The sequence below is a fragment of the Moschus berezovskii genome, chromosome 19 (genome assembly GCF_049115385.1).
Source record: "Moschus berezovskii isolate FMDL1 chromosome 19, NW_MosBer_1.0, whole genome shotgun sequence".
In the NCBI taxonomy this organism is placed as follows: domain Eukaryota; kingdom Metazoa; phylum Chordata; class Mammalia; order Artiodactyla; family Moschidae; genus Moschus; species Moschus berezovskii.
The window spans coordinates 61,227,041-61,244,243 of NC_142478.1; the positions used below are offsets into that span (position 1 = coordinate 61,227,041).

The 17,203-nt window shown below is 51.7% G+C and overlaps 1 protein-coding gene across 2 annotated transcripts in view; it reads right to left on the reverse strand.

Moving 5' to 3' along the window:
- Nucleotides 1-6,938: 6,938 nt before the first annotated feature.
- FBXW8 (F-box and WD repeat domain containing 8) overlaps nt 6,939-17,203 on the reverse strand; it is a 112,588-nt gene continuing 102,323 nt past the window's right edge. For both annotated transcript variants that reach the window (XM_055404327.2, XM_055404328.2), the window contains exons 9-11: nt 10,696-10,869; nt 8,196-8,306; nt 6,939-7,607 (exon numbers count right to left, since the gene is read on the reverse strand). In XM_055404327.2, coding sequence (XP_055260302.1) covers nt 7,463-7,607; nt 8,196-8,306; nt 10,696-10,869 — 430 coding nt within the window. In that variant the 3' untranslated portion in view covers nt 6,939-7,462. The remainder of the gene's footprint in view (nt 7,608-8,195; nt 8,307-10,695; nt 10,870-17,203) is intronic.

Genomic DNA, 17,203 nt, shown 5'->3' on the forward strand with positions numbered 1-17,203 from the left:
TGAGTGTGGCTCCTATCTGTTCCCCTCGTCCACACACGCGGCCTGGCCGTCTGGCGGCCCAGAGGTTGGCCACGAGGAGCAAGCAGCAGCAGCTAGTTCTCAAAGGCTGGTTTGCGAGGGAATTGTTTTTCTCCCTTCCGGTCTGGTGTATTTGGGGTTAACAGGTTGCTGTTTTCCAGACACAAGTGCTGGACACTCATCTGCCTCGTCAGTCTGCAGCTCCTGCATGCGGGCAGGGGTTGGGCTGGAGGGGTGCGGGGGCTTCCTGGGTGTCATGACCCGATATTCAGACCCAAGGAGAAGACTTGAGCAGGGCCAGCCAAGGGGACCACCCAAGTTCACCCCGTGGTACTGGGGCACCGGCAGTTAGCCTGGTGGGATGATATTCGGGGGGCTTGGCCCGAGGACACGGGTAGCCACACAGCCTGCACCCCGAGGTCCGCGGCACAGCGGCAGCCGGGAAGGCCGCCGGTCCGGGTAGGCATCTCCCACACCTCCGGTTGTCACCTGCTGGCAGTGGAGGGTGAGGCAGGCAAGGGGGAAACACGGTCCTTCAGCTGGGGCGGCGGCTGTGGCCGGGGAGTCAGCACAGGGCTGGCCTTCAGCAGTGCCCTGGGGGCCTGCTGACTCTCTCGGGCCACGAGAGAGGTCTCTGGTCACGTTCTGCTTCCTGGTGGTCCCTGTCACTGACACCACCGGAAGGCACCTTCCTAGCCTTCTAGGAAAGCTCCCCTGATCATTGGTTACTGCTGTTATTCTTTGTGCTCTTAAATTTGCAATTCAGTTTTGGTATTAAGCATCTTTCATTTATTTTACACTCACATGTTGGGATTTAGAATGTAACACACACACACCCCGGAGCCTTCATCCGATGCCCAGCGCCCGGGTCTACATGCCCCTGGAGCTGTGTTGGGCGCACACAGTGGATGTGTTGCTTAGGACGAGGTGAATGTTGGTATTTTGAAGCCAAAACAGAGCCACGAGGCGATGAAGGGAAGTGTGACCACCAAGCACGGTGTTGAGGAGCCTGTGTCTGAGGGCGGCGGCAGAGCTGGGAAGCCCTCCTTACTCAGATGGTGAGCGCTGACGTGGGCATTCCAGCCCTGGGGAGCGCATGGCAGGGCCAGCTGGGACCTCTGACCCCAGCAGGGCCTGAGGAACACCGGCTCCACAGACCCTGATGCACAGATGGGCCGCTGAGACAGCGCCACCCCATCTACATCTCCAGTGAGTCAAGAGCCGTGTGGAGTCACTTCTGAATCTCTTTTTTGTAATTTTTACTGATTTTTGGCCTTTTAACGGACACGACTGAGCGGCTGAACTAACTAATGATGTATAGTTGATTTACAATATTGTGCTAATTTCTGCTGTACAGCAAAGTGATTCAGTTAGACATAATACGTACATTCTTTTTGTATATTCCTTCCCACTATGGTTTATCCCAGGAGACTGGATGTAGTTCCTGGTGCCATACTTTTGGATTTGCCTGTTTAGACTAGTGCTGAATTCCACAAATGTTTAGACATTTTCAGGAGCAAAGCCCGAGGCCTCTGCTTCTTACCCTCCCAGAGCCAGCATCTGTGCGGGAGACTGGGATGTGACTGCCCCACCCCTGACTCCAACACCCCTCCCGCCTCCTCCTGTTGCTGGAATCTGGTTGCCAGCAGAAGGAATTTAGAAAGACCTGCAGTCGGGAGAGCTGGTCCTGTGTAAGTGCTAGTTAGCGCTTGTCCAGGACGGGTCTCCAGTGAGATGCCCGCAGCCTGGCCGAAGCACACATGCCCCTAGCCTCCCACCCCCTGCTAAGTCCTTTCCCACCTAGCCCGAATGCCAGGGACCCGTGGAGCCGCTTAGCAGCAGGCCTGCTGGTGTGGCCAGTAAGGGCTGAATCTTCTGGGATTCTCCCAGTTTGCTTCAGTCGTCGTCTTCTCAACAAAGGCAGTTCATGAACGTGGTGTTTTTGAAAATAACAGACCTTCCACCTGCCCAGCCTGCATTTGGGAGCGTGGCCACTGTGGGTACAAAGCGTGCGTTTGTACTTGCTCAGACCACCACGGGCCGGCTGGATGTCTTTGGAGCTTTGGCCACGGCTTACCTAGACTGCTAGGTAAGAAAGGGATTTATTCACCCCAAGCCTGGTCCGTGCTGACACCCAGAACATGCTGACACCTCACTGTCATGGAGGGAATCTGACTTACTTTCACCAGAAGGCAGCCCAGAGTTGGCCTGGGGCTCTCCTGCGGGCTCCCAGGGCACTGTGTGTGTGAGGTGGTGTTTTCACTCATTTGGTCATTCAAGGAGTGACTGGGGTCGCCTATTAGTGCAGACCCCCTCCTAGGAAGGGCATTTATTCCCCACAGTCTGCTTGCCTTTGACTGGAAAGAACAAGGGTCACTGTACTGCCCTGGGCATGAGTCTTGGCATTGCCCCTGTGACAGGCTGAACTGGTGGGTGTGCCCAGGAGGGGCAGAGACCCTTAGTGAGTGTAGCTCTGCCCCCATGTGAAGTGATGTATCTGTAGATCTCTCAATTTGCCTGTTGTAGGACAAATGCCCTTGTTTTACAGCTTTCCTCTTATTGGGAATTATGACTAATCAATGCTAAATCAAATATTTGAAGTCAGTGCTTTGAGGGCCTTGGGCTGTGGGTGGAGGAGACGGAGCAGGGACGTGTCCACAGCGTGCAGGGTGAGGTCACCTCTCCACATTCTCCACCCACTTCCCAGGAATTGGGATGAAGGCAGTATCTAGTCCAATGTTGCCATATAACCAAGGAGAAAATGTTACCAGAACTCTGCTTTTGGCTATTAGAAGAATACAGCTATTTGACACAAACAAGGCTGTGTGGTAGGTTTACAAAAGGGCTGTGTAATGGAAATCTGAGAAGCTCAAGGGAAAACTGCAGCCACGTTAGGCATGAATTATGGATCAAGGAATGGAGTAAGATGGCAGGAGCTTCCAGTTTTGGCCGAGCACCCTCTGAGGGAACCAAGTTACTGAGTTATGCCTAGACTTCAGCAGTTTGATATTTTCTGACCCCAGGGGCTGGGGATGTTCTTTCGGTGCTTTGTTAATGGGAAGCAGGTTTATGTATGGATCTGATCCTTGTCACTGAGCAGGTGAATCCATCTCTGCTACCTGGGGTTCACCAGGCTGAAGCTCCATCTCACACAGCACAGTGACTTAAGGTAGGCTGATGGAGAGTTAAAAATCCAAGTGGCCTTGGCAAGGGTTCCGCAGACACCCGCCTTGCAAGCTGTCCTCCCACACAGTGACCTTGGGAAGGCCTTGGAGAGTTGAGTGCGAGGGGCCAGCGCTGTCACCACCACCTCCCAGGGTGTCAGTGTTGCCAGAAGAGCCCTCTGTGGGCTCTTCTGGAACTGGTGACCAATGCCAGGAGGGATTCAGTGGTTGGAGGAACTTGGCCCCCAGGAGGGCTGAGGACTGACGGGCATGTAGTGGCTGCTCTTCCTCCTAACCCGCTGGTGGGCCAGGTCAGCAGGGACTGGGTTTCCCGTCTTTACCCCGGAAAAGTCCACAGGGCAAGCGGGGGCATGGTCCACTGGGCAGCGGTCAGGTGGGCGGGTGCACTAAGGTGGATGGATCCCCCGGAGGAGCAGCTTGCAGCGCCTCCCTCTAAAGGAACCCAGGAGGGGGCGTTCGCACTGGTGCTGGGAGACGGGGGATCAGGACAGGCTCGGCTCCGGGTGTGGGGGAGCCTGCCCACCCATTCTAGGGGCAGAGAAGTTCCCCGGTGGAGCCTCTGCTTGGAAGCCCCCACCCAGCAGCAGAGGCAAGGAGAGAGCAGGCTGGCGCCCACATGGCACCGGCTGGAGCCCAATGAGGGGGGCCTTGCCGTTGCCCACCCCAGGCAGCGCCATCCAAATCACCCTGGGCCCTGCACAGCAGCCAGGGAGCCATCTGGCCTGGCTGCGGGTGAGGCGGGCAGGTCCCCGTGGTTGGGGAACCGGGGCCTGGCGGCCAGCACCGCTCGCTCCTGGATGCCACAGCTGCTGCACAGAGCGAAGGCCCAAGTAAGGGAAGGCCAGCAGCCCCCAGCTCCGCCCGTCCTGACAGGCCCCAGTAAGAGAAGGCTGCATCCCCACCAGGAGGCCACTTCTCTCCAATGGTGAGCAGGGTTGGTTCACCGTGGCCAGTGTTTGCCATCTGAATGCAGAGACACACTGTTCTCTCAAGTGGAGAGGACCCTGACTCTGGAGGGTACGGAGGACTTGGACCAGAACTCCCCTCTTAGGGACACTGCGTTTTCCTTGAATCAGCTGAACCCAGTCAGCCAGGGCAGGCTCTCTACTTGCAGGGGAAGATGTGGCCCTAAGAGTGAATCACTCATTCCCTGGGCAGCGCCGTCTAGTGGCCACTGCTGGAATCCTCAGGGAGCTGGGGTTTCCCTTGGAGAATCTGAGGAAAGAGCCACACTTCCTCCCAGAGAACGCCCTTATGCACAGTTTCACACAGTGTGTGTGGGTCTCCTGGATCCTGAGCTAGGAGCCCCTCTAAGTGCTTCTGGGGGAGAACTATTCAACATGCTACGTGAGATTTTTTGGGGGGAGGGGGGGAGAGCTGGTAGATTGGTGTGTCGGGGGGTGGGGGGGGGGCGGGGGCTGGTGCCACACACCTTGCCAGGGTGACAAATAATTTTGGCAATACACTTGAAAAATTTAGTATCAGAACATGGACATGTTATAAAGTAGAAAAAGCCAAAGCCAGACAAGACAAAGATCTCTGGCATTTGGCCCTCTCTGGCTCCCCCAGAAGGCCGTCTTGGTCTTCAGGGAAGACCTGGGGCTGAGGCTGGCGGAAGACAGAGGTACAGAGAAAAGCAGCCTTCGGGTCAGTCAGCTAAGAACTCCACTGGCAGAGGAGTTCCCGCGAAACAGCCAGGGGGACCCAGGTAAAGGTGGGGTGGACGTGGGCCCAGATTTCTTGAAGCCGCTGGAAAGTGGTTGTTCACAAAGGAACGCCGAACCTTTCCCCATCAGGGCAACTTCTTCCGGGACGTGAGGTTTACTGCAAAAATGCTGACCGAGCTCAGCATGCCTGGAGGCTACAGTCTGGGTCCAGGAGACTCTCACAACACCCAGGTGGCTCATGTTAGCAACAGGCCAGGAAGGAAAACCCCCACGCGGAACATCTGTACCCTGGACCAGCGGATGGCAGTGAATCAAAGTAGTTGAAAACTTTTTATCTTCAGTAAAATTTTCTGGGTCTAATTCCTTTTGAACTCTTTCATTATCCTTAATTCCTGCAAAGCTAAGAGAGAGACTGTATCTGCAAAATGAACTGTGAAATCAGACTGCAAGGGGGCTGCTGCTTAAAGGAAAAACAACTTTCCCTAGTGGGAGGACTGAGAGATGGAAACCACGCAGCGCAGCGTCCCTCGGGGGCCAGAGCAGGGGGACCAAGTACAATGCCTGTGTCATTCGCCAGTGCGGGCCAGCTTCATTTGGAAAGTTAATGGGGTTTTCTGAAGGGAAGCAGGAAACTCCACTGACAGAGCTGCCTTCCTGGGAAGGGTAGCCGCGCTCTTGGGAGGAGGGACGGGTCCCAGAGCCACTCTCTCTCTGGCTCTGTCGTCCTCTCTAGCTGGATGTGCATCTTTTATGACCGAGGACCTTAATCTGAAAAAGAAAGCCTTCCACAACCCTCAGGACTCAAAAGTTCCAGGACTCCAGGTAACGGTGGGTTTCCCAACCACATGTACAGGCTTGTGAACAGCAGGAAAGCTGCACTTTGCTCTTGGATCAGTGTAGGCAAATTATCCCCACGCTGAAAATATACTTACTCTGTGTGATAGTCCCTTGGGCCTTCTCTTTTAAAACCTTATTAACAGTTGTGTATTTCATCTTTTAAAAAAACTGCTTCTGGCTTTAGGATCAACTTCACTGTTTGTTGGTGTTCATGAGATTTCCCTGGTGGCTCAGGTGGAAAAGGGAATGGCAACCCACTCCAGTATTCTTGCCTGGAGAAGCCCACGGACAGAGGATCCTGGGGAGCTGCCATCCACAGGGTTGTAAAGAGTGGTACACGACTGAGCAACTAACGCTGAAACGCTAGTTCATCAGTGTTTTTATCCTTAACGCCTCCCTTTTGTCGGGATCACTGGACCTCATTTAAGCTTTCTGAGGGGTCCGCGTAGTGCACCCATTTCCTGTCCTGTTCTCTGTTAAGTCACACGGTCTCCCTGTCCCATTCTGGCCTCATCTCCTGGGTCTTGATGGTCAGTGCTTCCACTGTCACCCTTCCTGGTTTCCATTTTTATTTCCCTCTTTAAAAGCACGTTAGAGTCATGTTGCTGTACAGCGGAAACCAACCCAATGTTGTACAGCAGTTATCCTCCAATTAAAAATGTAAAAATCCCAAGTTAGTTCAGGAGCACCTGGAGTTTCCAGGACTTTGTTTTGCTTAGCACTCTGCTGATGTCTGACTGTAACCCACTGGGACTGGGGGCACTGGACTGGGCCTGTCTGCTCGTACTGCTCTTCATCTAATCTGGGCTGCTCCTTGTGGCCTCCATACGTGGTCATTTCTTGTGCGTGGCCTGTGGCTATCTGAAAAGGTACAGAATGCTATCTACATCCACTCTGTTGAGTTTATAAATTATATTAAGTATGTCTTCCAAATCCTTACGTATTTTTACTGATTTGATCTGACCACCCACCATGAGCATGGATTTGCCTGTTTAGCTCCATCAGTTTTCTGCTTTGGTATTTTGTAGGTAAGGTAGGCGGCGGCTGCTGCTGGTTACAAGAGAGTCTCTAAATCAAGAGGAATGCGATGGTTTGCCCTCTTCATCTTACGGAAATGGAAGCTATTTACCAGCATGAACAGGTCTCTTGTGTCGCCCTGTCTTACCTCAGCGGGCTAGCATATAGCGGCTCCGGCGGTGCCATCCCCTCTTTTCACTCTCTACTCCAGAACCCGTCATCTGCCCTACGTGGAGGACAGCTGTTTATTCAGGAGTGTGCAGAAAAGGCCTACTCTGTATCACATGCTACAGACACCGTAGTAAGCAAAACAGTTATCAATGAAATCATCGTACAAATATATACTTATAAATCAAAAAAGCTACCAGGATAAAGGATGACCCTCCCAGACTGGGGATGACCCACAGCTGAATGCGTGACCTCAGATCCAAGAGCTGGGTGGGTGATGAGGCCTTGTCAGCTCGGAGACCAGCGTATCCAAAGGCCCCCAAAGAAGGAGGGGTTTGCAGACTGGAAAGAGGGTGAGTGTGCTGGAGAGGGGTGCCACAGGGCCTCACCTGGGAGCTACAGTGAAGGCCTCTGTGTAGGGTACACAACGATGCAGGGAGACCCCCAGCAAAGGGGAAAGCAAAGCCGCAGAGGAATGTGGGGGTCACACAGTGCGCCCTGGGGTTGCTCTTCTCCCCAACACTTACAGCCCCGTGCGGTGCCCCTCCCGCTCTCCAGGGAAGCGCTTCCCTAAATACTGTCAGGCGGGAAGGCGAGTGCGAGGTCGTAGTTGTAGCCCGGCATGGCGTCACAGGCCGAGCGGCAGATGGGCACCGTGCTCTGAAAGGCCAGCTGGTCCACTGCAAACGCGTAGGCCTGGATCAGCCCCCGGTGTCTAGAGAAAGCACAGAGAAAGCAGCACGGTCAGTCCCAGGGCCAGCCCCTTCCCCCATGACGTCTGCTCGAGACAGCCGTTCATGACGAATGTCCCAATGTGTCCGACACTCCAATCCCACGCCTAGAGGTGAAGAGGTGAGCAGACAGGCTTGACAGAGGGAACAGAGTGTGGGAGGCACCTGGCTGGGCAGGGAGCCAAGCCAACGGTAATAAGAAGGGCCTCTGAGCCTCCTGCGTGGCAGTCTCGGGCTGAGCGTGAGGACTGGGCTTTGGCACTGTCGCTAGGCTTCTAACACCATCTTAAGCCCTTAGTCTTGGGCGCTAGGCAGGTGGTCACAGCCCCGCCATGTCCCTACCACCTCCCCACCCCCACAGCATCCGGCTGAAGCTGAAGCAGGTGCTCAGCCTGTGTTACTGGCCACATCTGTCTGTCTGTTCCTGACTTCAATGAAAAGAACGGCCATGCCTGAGGGTACACCCTACAGGGAACAAGGTGGCCGGGGCTCTTCTAGTAACAAAATCAGGCTAAGAGTACCTGTCCTGAATGCCTACACACCCAGACCAACCCCGCGCCCCAAGCGCTGACCTGCGGTGGGTGGTGAAGTTGTCCAGGTCGCCGTTGCGCACCACCCGCTCATAAGGCACGTGGGCCGTGATGAGGCTGTGGCTGTTGAAGGAGATGTGCCGCACGGGGTGTCTGGAACACATGGGGACGCTCATAGGGTAAGCCTGCGGAAACTCACGACCTACCTCTGCTACCAGGGCCTCACAAGTGGGGAGCTGCACGGGGCTCCAGAGCCGTCTAAGCCAGGCTCTTCCTTCACAGCAGAGGAAACTGGGCCCCCAGCCTCGCAGAGGCCAGGCCACTCGCTGGGCCTGCTCTGTACTTGCATCTCCACGGCCCTGTGCGCTCTGGCTGATGCTCCAGCACCTGGCGCGCTGGGACGTAAAAGGACAAATAACCGGAGACGACTCAGACACATGCGGTGGAGAACAGCCCACACGGGCTGGCCTGGGCTGAGCCACCCCAGCTCTCTCAGCCGGGTTCCCCAACTGTGCCCAGTGCTGCCCACGAAGGCCCTGCCAGGTCCTGGACTCAGGAGCCCCCTCACCTCATCACTCTCGAGAGAATCCTCTGCTCTGGCTGAGAATCCTGCCCCGCCCCCGACCACCCCCAGGAGAGGACTCCCCCTCAGCCCCTCTCAGAAGGCCAGGCTGACAGTAGTCAGAGGGCTGTACCTTGGGTTATGACAGCACATTCAGAAAACTGAGGAACAAAGTGACTTAAAACCTATGTAGTAAAGACTTTTTTGTTCACTTAAACTTCCTCTGGTGGAGCAATGGGCCAGACATAGGATAGAAAAGCTGTCTAATGCAAGCAGACGCCTGCCATCAGAGAGCATCCCAACTGTTCAGAAGCTGGGCTCTGTTCCCATGAAAAGCAGCCAGTATTCCCAGAGCACCAGAGATGCGATGAGACACGGCTCAGCACTGGAAGGAGGAACAGGAGACGCCAGCGCAGATTACAGGGGGCTTCTGGGCCCAGGAGACTCTGGCGTGTCAGCCAGGCCCTCTGAGAAGGGCAGAGGGTGGCCTGGAGGGGCAGGGGGTGTCCCTGCCCCGGAGATGGCTGGGGGCAGAACAGGCATCTTGGTCAGAGCAGAGGATCCTCTTAAAGTGGCAACGGGGTTCCTGAGTCCAGGGTCTGCGCACCGGCTGGACAGAAAGTGTTCCTGGAGAACTTCGCTTAGGGCCCAGTGAGGCAAGAGGGTCGGAGAGCAATACGAGAGGAGGACGGGGAGGCGACAGGTCGGGACTCAGTCCCAGGCATGCCGCTGGCTGGCTGAGGGGTGGGGGGACCTGGAGAGTGCGGCTGTGGTGGGCAGTGGGGTAGGAGACTGAGAACAGTGGGACCAGAGCTTGAGAGGGTATGGGGTACTGGCCGCCAAGACTGGACTGAGTCTGAGAATCCCTGGCAGGCTGAGCAGCATCAGCCTCGCACTGGTAAACGAGGCTTTGAGACCTTCTCTGGGACAAGCGCTAAGCACTGGTGAGAACTAACGGGCACCATAAACGAGCTAGGAAGATGGAGCAGGACACAGCTCTGGGCACGACCTTCCTTACCCCGGCTTCACCTTAACGATCCACCTGAGGGAAGACAGCTTTTCAGGGAGAGAGAAATGAGCTCTGCTCGAGGGCAGGCCTCGTGGGCTGTAGGAGTGGCCAGGCTGAGACAGCTCTTGAGAAAAAAGTAAAGGTTGTCCTTACAGGAGATGGTTCTGGGAGGCCACGGTTGTGGGTGTTTGCTGTCTTTTGGCACCACCTGGTGGCAACTCGGTGCATCACCATGGAGGCAGGAACCCCAGCTGAGAAAGCTGCTGGCCAAGCACAGGCTCCCACTGCCCCGCAAGAAAGCGAGCCAGTCCTTTTCTGACATCGTCCTTAAACCAGACCTGTGAGCGGTCTTCACTTCATCATGCCATGCAGTGGGCAGGGACGCGCCTCGGTGGGTATCTGCAGCCCCAGCTGTGGAAGCTCCGTGTCTCGTCACAGCGGGGCACTGATGGACAACCAGGGAGGGTGGGGGTGGGAGGGGTTTGCTGCCTGTGTCCTGCAGGGACGTTGGGGGGTGGGTGGGTGTGGGCGAGGGGATAGCCTCAGGTCGGCTCCAGCAATCCCTGCTCAGGCGAAGCCATCTCTGCTTTAAAGGTTAGAAGCAAGCTCAAGATGTTTAACAGGTGAGGCCCCCTTAGTATCCATTTACCTAGCCAACTGCTCTGCTTGGGACAGTATCTGTCTCTTGAATTTTATAGCTAAAGGTTAAAGTTACAAATTCCTCCTTAGTTAAACCTGAAATTTTTCAGTGTGAAGCACCCTTATAAACAGCAACACTCCCTGGAGTGGACCGATGGGGGGTCTGCCCCATCACGATCTCTACCCAAGCCGGGCGGTGGCCGTCTGAACAGGCAGCAGTGAACCAGCTCCAGTTCTGAGCCCATTTCCAGAGATCTCAGCAGCTGGCACGGAGGATCACAGCAAGGACAGTCTGCGAAGTGCTTGCCACCAGCACCTGCAGGCCAGCCTACCTGGAGTGAACCTCCCACAGCTTCTGGCTCATCCGGTAGTCCCACACGGAGACCAAGCCCTCCTCGCCTCCACTGACGATCTTCCAGTCGTCCATCTGGACTGCGGACACTCCGAGCTGGTGGGCGGAGATGGACAGGGCAATGCTGTCAGTGCGGAGGTCGTGGATCCTCACCCTGCAGGGCCCGAGGTGAGCACAGAAATTAGCATTAGAGCCCGAGGTGACAGATTCCTCCTCGTCTTTGCACAGCAACCCTAAGAAGATGAAGCATATGAAACAGTTACAGACGTCTGAATACGGACAGTAAACGTTCTCCTCACAGGAGGCTACGGGGCATGAGAAGGGACCTAGTTTAGAGCACCTACAACTACTCAAAGCACAGAAAAGTGAAGGCGTTAGTCACTCAGTCATGTCCGACTCTCTGCGACCCCGTGGTCTGTAGCCTGCCAGGCTCCTGTGTCCATGACATTTCCCAGGCAAGAATACTAGAGTGGGTTGCTGTTTCCTTCTCCAGGGCACCTTCCCAATGCAGGGATCGAACCTGGGTCTCCCATATTGCAGGCAGATTCTTTACTCTCTGAGCCACCAGGGTAGATCAAAGCACAGAACAAGGACACAGATACCAGCTGTCCTGGACAGCAGCCCACGGAGAGGGAGGCTGTGACCTGACTGGCACGCTGCCTCCATGGGGACATTGGCCCGAGAAGCCCAGCATGGCAGTTTTGCTGTTTGTATGCAAGTCTGTTAAGGGCAAGATGTAAAACAGCTACATTTGTTTGCAACCTGAACTGGTACCCAGTCCACCCAAAAAATAGCCCTTTTCGGGCGGAGTGGTGTATGGTTCATCAGCGTCGTGCTGAAATTTGGAAAGGGGACGCATTCATAGCTGACTAAGCATAAGAGAATCATGATGAGAATATGCGGACACTGGGGAGTTGCTTATCTAAAGTCTTGAGATAAGTACCTACCTTGTAATAGTCTGAATTTAAGAACATCTTTAAAAACGACTTTTTATACAAGTATGTGCTGAATTTCCACCACCAAGGAAGAGACTACTGCTGCCCTGAACAGATGCCACCGGCTGCAGGGGAGCTGGACAAACACGTCCCACACGGAGAACGCGGCGGGAGGGAAGAACTCAAACACGCTCCAGGTCCTAGGCTCTTACAGCTGCATGAGCGCACCCACACACCAGCTACTTTCAGCATTCTGCAGGGAAATCCTATACCGCATTACTCACCAAGTCTGAGGGCATAATAAAGACTTTCTAATTTTTACCAGAAAAGGACTCAAAGTGAGCGACCCGTGGACACTCCCTGAAAGACAGTGGGGTGGCAAACTATCAGGACAGTGAGGAGCCCCCTGCCCCCGCCAGAGTCGGGTATAAGCATCTCAGACAGCAGAGAAAGGCCTACCGGCTGGGCAGAGACACGCAGAGGACGAGGACAAACCCACCTCTTAAGAGGAAGAGCCTCAAACAGGTCACAGAGCAAAACTCAATGAATGCTACACATGAAAGGCGCATTTGCGTGTGACAAGACAGGAGACAATTTTAATACTTGAAAAGGTAGATTTCACAGAAAAAAGCATTAGCTGAGAGTACTTCATAACGATGAGACGGTACAGTGCACTAAATGTTTCATAAAACTTGCCAGGAAAAAAAAGCCCACATGTAAAAAGTATAAATCAAATATTCCAATTAAAAAACCACCCCATGATTTACACTTTCACAGGTGGGCTTTAGTACATTTAATAAACTGTCACGCAGGGAGCTCAATCAACCCAGTGCTCTGTGACAGCCTAGAGTGGGAGGGAGACTCGGGACATTATGTATACTTAACGGCTGATGCGTACAGTTACATCATATGTAAAACAAAAATAAACAACACTTAAGAAACTAATTTTCATTTTGCTGTGCCCCTTCCTTCCATTACAAGAAAAGATCCCACTTAAATTACCAATTAAAGACAAAATACCTTATAATAACTTTCTCAACGTGGAGCTCTACCCACCAAAACTATAGAGGACTTAGAGAATTAAAAACAATTAAAAACATTCCAGATAGGCAGGCCTTTCTAAAAACATTAAAAAAAAAAAACCAAAAACAAGTCAACGCAACTGGTAAACTGGGGAAAATGTTTGCAGCAGAGAGGACTGGCTAAATTCTTGTTTAAAAAAAATTTCATTTAAATTAATATAACCCATTATTTTTTAATATTTACTTGGCTGGTTGGGTCTTAAGTTGCGGCATGCTGGCTTAGTTCCCTGAGCAGAGCAGGGACTGAACCTGTGCCCCTGCACTGGAAGGTGATTCTTAACCACTGGACCACCAGGCAAGTCACTGATAACCCATTATTAAACCCATAGAAAAGAAAAAGTTGACAGGAAAAGACATATTAATACTAATGGCTTTTAAACACGTACAAGATGTCCAAGTTCACTGGAAACTAGAGAAATTATGCACTAAAACTACAGCACCATAATAGCACTTGTCAAACTGTCTACCCTGCAAAGGTAAAGTTCTGCAATACTCTGAGATCTTCCATGCTGATGAGTCCTGGATGGACAGGTACTTCTGTGCAGCTGATGGGAGCACAAGCCTTCTCTTTGGGGAGTGATTTGACAATATCCAACAAATTAAAAAATATACTTCACTTCGGACGTAGCAGCTCTACTTCTAGGATTTTATCTAGGCTACATCTAATACTGGGGCTTCCTCAAGACTCGGTGGTAAAGAATCCGCCTGCAACACAGGAGATGTGCGCTCGATCCCTGGTTGGAGAAGATCTCCTGGAGAAGGAACTGGCAACCCACCCCAGTATTCTTGCCTGGAAAACCCCCTGGACAGAGAAGCCTGGTGGGCTACAGTCCATGTGGTCACAGAGAGTCAGATACAACTTAGCAACCAAATGACAACACATCTAATAAACGTGTACATCCTCACACATACGTATAAGGCCATAGGTCACAGCGCTTTTTTAGTAGCAAAGATGAGGCTTCTGTTTCAGGTACCTGCTGACCATCCCAGTAAACATCACCTAATATTGCTGGGTAAGACATAACTACATCCTTCTAAATGCCCTGATGAACTCACAGGGCAGCTGACCTCCCTAGGACCCATATACAAAACCAGCCTGGAGCGCCTGAGCTGCAGTTTCCGGTGCCGGTAGGCATGCGCAGTAGGGTGAGGCTGAAGGCAGGTCCAATCACAGGAAGCAGTGGGCCTGGCTCTTACTGCACCTCAGAGCCAAGACTGCGGTCCACCCAGACGGGGGTACTGAGAAGTTGCTTCACAAAAAAGCAGTACAGAACCTCCAGACATAAAAACATAATCCTGCAATTAAAGTCACGAGACAGTCTAGAAGCAGATTAGACAAAGCACTTGTAAATTAGAAAATACATCTGAAAAGTTACCTAGAATGGAGCAGAGAGAGAAGCAGATGAAAAATATGAACGAAGGGTTAAGAGACAGGAAGGACAGAGCGGACGGTCCAGCTTATTTATGCACGAAAGAAGTTTCCATAGGAGAAAATACAGTATGGCAAAGAAGCACTATTCGAAGTGTTAATGGGTGATATTTTCCCAGAATGAAAGACAGGCATACTCACACTCATGAACACTAATCAGAATAACTTAAAAAGAGATACGTATCGAAGAATATCATCATAAAGTGGGAAACCACAAAAAATAGAGAAAGGTCTTAAAAGCAACCTGAGACAAAAAGATGTTATGATAATTAGAGCATCGTTTTTGCATCGTCATGAATCTGAGAGACTCGATGGTGTGCACAGGTTACCCACCTCCATCAGCTGAGGCCGTGACGGTGCGTCCGTACGGGTGTGACGGAGGCCTGCACAGGCAGGAGAGGATGAGGAGAACGACACGGACTGAGGGCCGCCGTCACCCACACACTACCACACCCCAGGTGCCCGGGCCCAGCCGTGAGCAGGGTGGGGAGGGTGGCGGCAGCTGCACCCACCTGACTGTGAAGGCCCCCTCTGGAGAATGCAGCTACCCAGCCTCCTCGGAGCAGACAGACGTTCCCAGGAGACAACTTCTCCCCATATATACTTTTTCGTGCTTTTGAATTCAATTTTAAAGGTGTAGATGACTTAAGTTAAAGACTTTTAAAGATAGAATTCCAGAAGAACGTACATACTGAACTGGTAACAGCAGTTACCGTGGGGAAAGAGCGTCAAGAAGAATGAGGGGAATAAAGGCAGCTTTTACTGCTCATTCTAGACACAGCCAAGCTGCTTAAAAAACAAGGTCTTTCGTGACTGGGAGGGGCTCCCGGGGCCTTCACTGGGCCGTCAAGTACTGGTCATGCTCTGTTTGTAAAGTGCATGTGTGTGCCGGGGGGGATGCCCAGGCATTCGGTTGTTCTTTAAATTCTACACAACATACCTTGTAGACAGTTTCACGTAGGTGTTTTGTTTCAAACCACACAGGGTTTTGGAAATCTAGTGTCTTAGGACACAGAGGCGAGGTCCAGGCTGTCGGCTGGATGACTGAGAGCTCTGTCGACCTCCTCCCCTCCCAGCCCCGCTTCCCAGTGAGGGGGTCATTGGCCAGAGAGAGGCAGGGCGAGTGTGATGACAAAGAGCTCCCTGGGTCAGCATTCAGAGACACTAACCTTCGGGCATGTGTGGGTGAGAGAAGAGAGAAAAGGTAAAGCTGCTGTGAAGGGAACTCTGCCTGCAGGCTACAGCTGCATGGCCTACTAACGGGAACCAGAAAAGGATGAGGGGGAGGGAGAGATTTTTAGCTCGGGTACTTTGCAGTGCATATTTGGGTAATAAGGGTCTACTCTGCTCTGGTGATTTTCATAAAGAGCTCCTCTGTTGAATATTTATACTCCCATCATTTACAGTTTGGCTGTTAAGGAGACAAAGGCAAACACAAATTTGGTCCAGAAGTTCAAAGTTTGCCATCTGTTTTCCTATTGTATTTAGATACCAGCATGGATGGCTCCAAACAAAACACAAATACACTGAAAGATACGACACTAGTGCATTATATCACTAAGGAAAACAAAGATGGGCCAAAAACAGACTCGAACTTCTCCCCACAGGGAGAAAGAAAAGCACTTAGAAGGCATCTCCTTAGAGAGGCAAGTCTCTGGTCTTGGGCAGAGAGACAGCAACCAGGGTGGGAAGTCCCCACGAACCTTCCGCGGCCCCAACCTGAACGGCAGCGCTCCTTGGCAGGGCGTGTGCCCTCGGCGCACAAATCAAACACCTGATGCGGGGAAACAGGTAGCACAGTGAACGGGCACAGACATGCCAAGACAACTGATTCCAGGGACAAAAAGAAGCCTGTGGTGGACACGGTGAATTCCCAGCCAGCATGCGTTTCATCAACTTTGCCCGATGAAAAGGAAAAATAAAAAAAAACTGGTCTGAAAGCTGTAATTGTATTATGTTTAATATTCATGGTTGGGTTTGGAGGACTGTTCCAACACTCCCCTTCTCTCCAGCCCCTCTCTAATGAAAATCACACTGTAGGAGTCGGCTCGAGCCCGCCAATTAAAACAAAAGACACCAGAACCTTCCAAAGACTCCCAACAGAGGAGCATCCATCTGATGGGCAGGAAAACGTGCTGGAAGCGAGAGGGAGGCACGCTCTGGCTGGTCCTGTGCTAAGAGCTCTGAATAACTTATTATAACACTTGCAGATGGAGCAAGTGTAACATTTACGCCCCACTCGCTCTCCCTAACAGCCGGCAGCAGCACCAGAAGCCATCACAACTCTGCATTTGTCAGGGCGAGAAGCAAGCTCCAAGACTCTTTAATTAGCGGTCACAACTCAGAGCTTGCTTCCCATTGGTTTGGACTAAATAGTCCCTTATAATAATAAGGCCAAAAAAAAAAAAGGCAAAAACTGTATTTGATGGCAAAGATGAAGGCTGTTCAGACTCTGGCTTGGCAGTTTCACGAAGAAAGACCTGACCTTCAGCTATACTTCTATCCAGAAAATAAAGGCAACAAGCAAGATGGCATGAAAACAGTCCTTCTTTTTTATTTTACTTTTTTTATTCTTTTTTTTAATTTAATAAATGGTACAAAGCACAATGCCATAAACATTAACAGTTAAAATATCACCAAATGAAAAAAATACTATAGAATACACAGTTGCAAAAAGCTACATTAAGTTATTTTACAACTGCCTCAAGCTGCAAAAAGGAAAAAAAAAAATCCAATGCCTTACCTAAGTTATCCCTCTCTCAAAATAATGCCATTTATATTATAAACCACGAACTCCCCATCAAAAGACGGGAACTGCTTTTGTTAATTCATATATATATATATGACTGTATCACTTTGCTATACACCTGAAAAACACAACACTATAAATAAAATATAATACAATATAAAATAAAAATAAGTAACAGATCTTTGGGGCTTTACACTGAGTTAGAGTTCCTATCAGAGGGATATCCTTCTTTTTTAAAATGACCAAATTAATCAAGAAAACAAGTTTTTTGTTTTTTTTTTTAAGACATCAAT